The sequence below is a fragment of the Opisthorchis viverrini genome (genome assembly GCF_000715545.1).
Source record: "Opisthorchis viverrini unplaced genomic scaffold opera_v5_370, whole genome shotgun sequence".
NCBI lineage: Eukaryota > Metazoa > Platyhelminthes > Trematoda > Opisthorchiida > Opisthorchiidae > Opisthorchis > Opisthorchis viverrini.
In genome coordinates, this window is record NW_008752031.1 from 380,077 (window position 1) to 387,372 (window position 7,296).

The 7,296-nt window shown below is 45.9% G+C and overlaps 1 protein-coding gene across 1 annotated transcript in view; it reads left to right on the top strand.

Annotated features, from left to right (window-relative positions):
* Window positions 1-5,438: 5,438 nt before the first annotated feature.
* Window positions 5,439-7,296, top strand: part of T265_10493 (hypothetical protein) — a gene marked incomplete at both ends in the record, with an annotated part of 5,394 nt that continues 3,536 nt past the window's right edge. The window contains one exon of the mRNA XM_009176876.1: window positions 5,439-5,510. Within this exon, the coding sequence (XP_009175140.1) occupies window positions 5,439-5,510 (72 nt within the window). The remainder of the gene's footprint in view (window positions 5,511-7,296) is intronic.

Here is a 7,296-nt window from a genome sequence, read left to right on the forward strand (position 1 = left end):
GGATTCAACACAGAAAACTTTTGTGTAAAGTGATAAGCATTGACTGTATTTATTCGTAGTCCTAAAACATCCCGCAACCTTCACATATTTTTACAAGTGTTCTTTGAAACTCACGCACGTTGTAGACGCTGCAAGATCTGGTAAGTAACCGATGCCACTCGCGTTTTGTTGTCAGTCTCTCTCGGACGAAGGTTACACTTCAGCTGCGACTTAGAAACTTGTTTCCGGGAGTTCAGTTTGGCTTAGGAGCTCAGAGTGATCTGTTGGTTAAGGCTCAAAATTACTGACCGCGTTTCGAATGCTGCCTCGGCTTCTCAACTATTCCTTTCCAGGCTTAGGCTACCCAGCGATTGCCCAAAACTTGTGCTTTCCTCGGGCAATATGGCGGCTGAATACCAAAACGGTGCTGCATCTGAAGTATTACTATGATTATTATTATGTTCTGTTTTAGAACTGCAGTTTTGTCACTTTGAATTTTAGCAGATTATGTTCAACTGTAGTGCTGTGAGGGTCAGACATGTGAACTTAAGTGAATGCGGCTGAGCAAATTGAACCATTTTAAAACAATCGGACACAGCACACATGCCGATACAAGCAACTGTGAAATGCATTTTGTTTGACCTTTACAAGCACTGAAAATATGTCGAGACGTTGCCGAATCAGGTGACTTTACAAGTTGTTAATCATCTGGTTGCTGATCTCTCAGTCAAGCCAGAAAATATCGATTGCAAAGGTTTCAGCAGGTATTGACCTTCCACAGTGATAATGCTTCCTATGTTAATGACAGCGGAACGCGCGCAAATTTAGTGTCCGCCTGAGCACTCTTGGCATTCTTCATTTCCTTGGGTCCTTGGCTAGGCATACCGAAAGCGAACGACGAACAAGCTATGAGTTTCGCCAGAAAGGAGCTTATATAATTGGCGTGGTTTCGCCAAATAAGTCACGAACATTTGGTTATGTGTTCATTTGCGTAACTAGGTTACAAGTGCGAACTATGCCCGACTGACACTGGAATTAGGTTTAATCCACTCCGATTGGTGTCAACAAATGATTGAGCACACCCGGGCGAGCCAACAAGTGACCAACAGGTGACCAACAAGTAAATCACAAAATGTGCTCAGGCTAAAATAAGAATTCTATCTTACGGCGCGTCCGTATGCCCAAATACTCAACAATGCACGAACTCCTAGCTAGTATATCTGATGACCAGTCAATACGTAACTTGGAGTTTCAGATATCCAGTGATTCCTTTAACCACTGTTTTGTGATAATTTCCCCCGCTTTTGACATAGTATCCTGCCAACAAGTCAACGGTTGCGCTGGCTTTCTCGTGGAGATTCGTGCAGATTACCAGTCGTTGCTTGCGGATGTGGATGAGTCAGCCCTTAGTCGTACGACCGTCGAGCATCGGGTTCAATGGGCCACGTTTGACATGTCTTATGTACTGAAGTGATCTACCCCTCAGAAACTCAGACATATAAACATTAAGGCCGATCAGGCAATCCCGCTGATTTGGTATTGTGCTGATCGACTTCTTTTTACTAACATAAATTGCAGTGTGCTGCTTCAGGTCGAAAAATGCCCGAGTTCACCTGGCTTTTGGAATCCGGAAGATGGATATCTCAAGACCTATTTTGACTCGACGGTGCGGTGTGTCGAATCAGGGTATGTTATGCATGCCGAAGCTTCCGATGTGCTGAAGCTTTTAAAGGAAATTTTTTGTGCCCAACTCCTTAGCACGGATGCGAAAAATTTCATAGCCGTTTTTTAAATAGTCTGTTGCAGTTGATTAGAGGAAACCCTCCACTAGATCAGTCTCGTTGTCTTTCCTCAATTCGCCTACGGAACAACCAGGTAAACGTTGGACCAAGAACTTCTGATTAGTAATGCGATTAGCTCCCGATTACACTGGATATAGCGCCAATCATCCTTCAATCACAGAAACCAACTCACATAGTCACATTATTTTGACAGGCTCCACGAGCGACGACTTATCAAAAGAAAGTTCCAGTCAACTTATAAAACCATTCTTCCTCTGATATACTCATGGATTGCTGATGTAACGGTGAGAATACCAATGAAACCAAGGCATGAGGGTAACATGCTCTCTTCCTGTAAATTCGCTTGACGATGGAGATCTTTGCGGAGTCGGTGGACTTGCTTTGTACCATTTGCTTAGACTTGAGCAACTCCCAATGAATATCCAAAATAGTTCGACAAGACGCGTTTAAGGGAAGATGCATGCTTACTTTTTCTAATTAAGATGCATATGAGAGGTTTGCTTTTGTGTCCAATAGTCTGCAACTGGTCAGTTGGCATTCTGTAATAAATTACTCCGCAGGGAAGGCCTTCTTCCTTTTGGTTGGTGCGGTGACCAGGATAAGGATCAAGATTTCGTGGCCACAACCTTTTGAAGATGTGGATTTTCAGACCTTCACGGACGACTTCGAGGAGGCAGCGAATGCCGCCGGATTGGAGCAAGTTCGCAACGCTGGAGATCCTCCTCAGGGACCGGACTAATGAACCCATGGATGCCGCCAGACGATGCTATTGGGAGTTGGACTAGGCCGCCGCGAAGGAAGACCTTGCATTGGAAATCGACATGTCGGCCGACATGCTGGAGGCTATGAGGCGGTTCAAGACAGTCAGAATGGCACCTGGATCTGACCCGGCCGCGTTCTTTGCCGACGTTCAGCAGTCGTTGTATCGCGCTTTGCTGGGAGTGAACGGAAATCTAGTGCTAACTGTTTAATCAGATGACATCCTTGTGTGTTTCGATGTGAAATCGGCATGTTCATATTTGCCATAATCGGGCTCTTCAGTAATAGCCAAGATGTTTTAAATAACTGCATAATCAGAGGCCAATAGTGCGTACAACTCCCTGGTTGTGCTTGTATGGAGGGCGAACGGAAAGTACAGTTGTTGCGTAGCATTCCGGCACTTGGATGAATTGACCGTAAATCGCGTTGTAGCTTTACCTTCGAATGCGGACATTTGCGATTCCCCCAGCATTTCCGATATTTCGCTGTGTTCGGCTTGCACTCCGAATACTGGCAACTACCTAGCAAGGCGGAGGACCGAGAGAAAACGGCGCCTACGTTTGGGGCAGTCCAATATCAATTTTGACGAATACCGTTTGGTTTGTCTGGTGCATCATTCGCATTTCGGCGCTAAGTGCTTGGTTTAACGTAGGGACTACAGAATATTGCCATGTACGGGGACGATATCCTTGTGTACTGCATTTCGGAAATAGAACACACTTGAGGGCTGGATTGCAGCGAACCAAGTGGCTGGTCTGCGGATAAATGAGGCTAGGACACAGCTCGCACGAAGTTCGGTGTTACCGCTGAGTCATACGTTTGGTCACGGTGAAGTTAGCGCACTGACGAAATATTGGCGGAGATCAAGTATTGTGGTATTCTCAATTCAAAGCATTCTTTAAAGCAGTTTCTTGGACGAGCAACATGCCACAGCCGGAGGGTTAAGGACTTCAACACGATCACTGCACCTCTGTACGACTTGGTCGGGCCGGATCGGAAATTCGACTGAACCGGAGAAGCAAATGCGTCTTTTGAGCGTGTCATAGCGCGGATGTAGGACGACCAATTGACCCTCAAACTGCCCATGGTCGGAGAGATGTTCACTGTTGCAACGGACGCCAGAGATTGCGGGATCATAGCGGTCTTGAAGCAGAGGAATGGAGTTATCAAATATGTCAGTCGTATCCTGGCTAACGCTGAACAGTAGTATTTCACAATTGAGAAGGAAGGTTTAGCGATCGTCTGGGCCCTGGATAAGTGAAGGCCATATCTTTTTGGGCAAACGTTTCATGTGGAACCGCATCACAACCTTTTGAGTAGATCAGGACCACCAGAGATCTTCGCGGAAAGCTCACGCGCTAGACACTTTGGTTGCACAAGTACGACTTCACAATCCAGCACGTGCCAGGGAGGGAGAACCACTTCGCTGATTGGCTGTCAAGAGCAGATGCTGAAGATTAGGTCCCCAAGATCATGATTGGAGTCAATGATGTCATCGTCACACTGGATCCCGCAAAGTTGTGCAACTCCAACGGCAGGATCTTGTGTTACAAATGGTTGCAGCCGCCTTGTGGCATGGAAGGAACATTGAGGACGGAGGAGACAAGGAATTAGAGACGTTCCAGAGCCACTGTGATCGGCTGAGGGTGAACGAAGCTGAAATAACTTCCTGGAACGCCATTGGTTCGGTTGTTGTGGTGATACCTCGCGTCATGAGACGGAGACATATCGGCGAATGCTATGAAATGGCGCATACAGGGTGCACCAAGACGTGCGACTTACTTCGACAGAGGGCTCACCGGCCCGGGATGAGAAGTGATTTGATGAATTATGCGGTGTCTGTGGGAGCTGCCAAATAATAAACGCGGATACGACAGAGGCAACCCATTCCATGGAATTCATTCCTGTCTCAGAAATCGGCGAGTTGCGTGTCAGTTGACCTCATGGGCTGCTTTCTGTGACACCAGTGGGAATATCAATACATCGTGATAATGATAGAACACCTGTCGAGATGGATTGATGCTGCAGCCGTGCCTAATCAGCGGGCGACGACAATCAGCGAAGTGGTAATGCATCACATCCTGGCCAACCATTACGTGCCAAAAATGTTCCTATCAGGGCCTTGTTTCGAGAGCGAAGAGTTAAGGAATCGTTTGCAGAAGCTGGGTGTCCGACGGGTGAGGACGGCACCATACCACCCTCAAACAAATGGCCCAACCAAACGTATAAATCGCACGATCAAGGAGTAGCTGAAGGCCAAACGAGGTAACTGGAAAGTGAACTTGACGACGGTGTTGCTAGTTTATTGGGCTTCCATACAGCCAACGACAGTCAAGCCCCCGCTTATGCTGATGTACGGTCGACATTCGTGCCCTCCAGTCGATCAGGAAATTGGGTTGTTGCCGGCAACACACTTGTCTCCGGAGGAGCTAGAGGAAGGAAGAAGATGAGCCCGAGAAAATTTGACTGCCGTTCAGGAAAGGACCAGGCAGAATATGGCAATTACGAAGGTCATAACATTCCCTATATGCATGAAGATCAAGTGGAAGCACCGCCAGAATGCTGGAAGGAGTTGACTGTGGTCGTTGAAGCTAGGCGGCCGATGGCAAATCCCGTTTGTCGTCACTGACTGCCGGGGGAACGTCTATACCATTGAAGATGGTCGTGGATAGAAAATGGTGAACCAGACACAGCTTCGCAAGTGGCATGATACACCCGAATAGCGGCCGAGTAGACCCGCTACCGAAGGCGACCTGACGAAGATAAATGAAAGTCAGTGGTATGCACACGAGCTTTAAATGGTGGAGATGTGTAATGGTGATACTACGGATGAGGGACACGCGATCAGTATGTGTTGTTCGTAGGATTTGGTTTTGAGTCTTTTGAAAAGGGAGAGGAATGATTGGAGTGAACGAATCTTCAGGAAGATTCAAGAAGACGCGTTCGAGAGAAGATGGGTGTCCAGTTTTTGTAAGTAAGATACAAATTAGAGTTTTGCATCCCTGTTCAATGGTCTGTAACCCGTCAGTTGGCATTTCCTTGTAAATAACTCCGCAGCGATTGCCTTCTTCCTCTCACTAGTAGTGATAATGGTAGTAAAATGCATTGAATTACTTACTCTTCTGCAAAACCCGCGATCCAAATGTCCTTGCATCTCAGACGTTTGCACTTGGTTCACGCTATATTGATTGGCTGCTAGTTCATCAGATTTTATCCGGAAGCTGTCGTTACTAAGAAGCAATCAGTAGTTGGAACATGGCTTCACAATGTTAGTTATCAGTCCTATGGCCTTGACAGCGGTATAAATCCATGTATAAAACAAGAAGGGCGAAACCGGTCGTGGGCTGCTGAAGAATTTCTGGCAACTTTGTGAGTAGGTTCTATGATTTAGTAATGACAACCGAATCCAGAAGTTGTGGCAAGGTGAAGGATGGTTCGGAAATTATTTTATTGGTCTACTAAGTGAGGCTCATGTGACACTCTTCAATGGTTCCAGTCTGACTTACTTTGCGCTCGATGCAATCAACGCCACTGGTTTTCACAAAACCTCAGCGCAAATTAAAAAATAGATGTTTTGACATTGTCGCATTTGTAAGCGCGCATTCAGGATTTACAACAAACAATGTGTCTTCCTCATCATTAGGATAGTTCGAATCGGAAAGTATATTCGAGTAATGTGTGAAGTTTAGGGCGTGTAACAAAAAGCGCCATTAAGGAAATTCGCCAAAATGAGAAACAGCGGAGTATTTGTTCTAGATCTAAAATCATTCTGGTTTGTGCCGCACATTCCGTCATCCGAGTAGGGGGTCTTGTCTATTTCCGGAGGTTTAACTGACTAATAATGCATTTTAATAGCCAGTTAGGAGGAACCTCACAAGTTCCACAAATTTGTCGTCAAATGAATCGAACGTATTTCACAACTCAAGTCTAATTGCTTTAAGTTTGTCGTTTCACTGAATGTGCACCTTGCCATTAGCAAACAAAAAGTGCCTAGGACAACCATTTTCGGATCTGTTGAAGGAGCAGTCCGCGTGGGTACTTCTCCAGATGAGGCATTTCACGAAGAATGTTTTACTAGGAGAACAGGCTTCGGAAGTAACGGAACTTTTGAACAGCCAATGAAATAACCGCTTTTCGTTAAGACAGATTTCATTAGTTGTTCCTCACTCGTACTTGACAGATGAGTTGTGGTCTTATTCCCACTAATTCGATCCGCTTGTACACGACACTGATCAATCGATCAGCCGGCTCTCACGCTTATTGACTTTTTTTCTGGTTTGGCCAAGCGCACCAGGCTATTAATCGGTTATCCGGACCGGGGCTCACGATAATAAGAAGGCATTAAGGGACTGAGATGCACAACACTTGTGAATGCAGGTTTGCTCGTTGGTGTATATGTCTGTATGTACATACTATACATGAATTCGGCCTAATACAATTCACGTAGTTTGCATTAGAAAAGCTTCGGACAAAGAAAAAAACGGCGAAATGTAAATTGGACCGTGGTACCGATTAAAGGATTTCACCACGAGCTACTACTGAATACTACTCATGAGTGGTGTTGGTAAAGTGGCGTCCTCTGGGAAGTGTAGTGGAAATTTCGTCATGTGAATGAAGAAACGCTATGCTGAATACCCGAGAAGCTGCTTCACCTTTAATGGTTAACGTACAGACCAATCCAGGAATTCCCATACGGGGAAGTTCGGCCACAAGCGGCTAATCACTAGTGATCACCCTAAACCTGGACAGAATATAC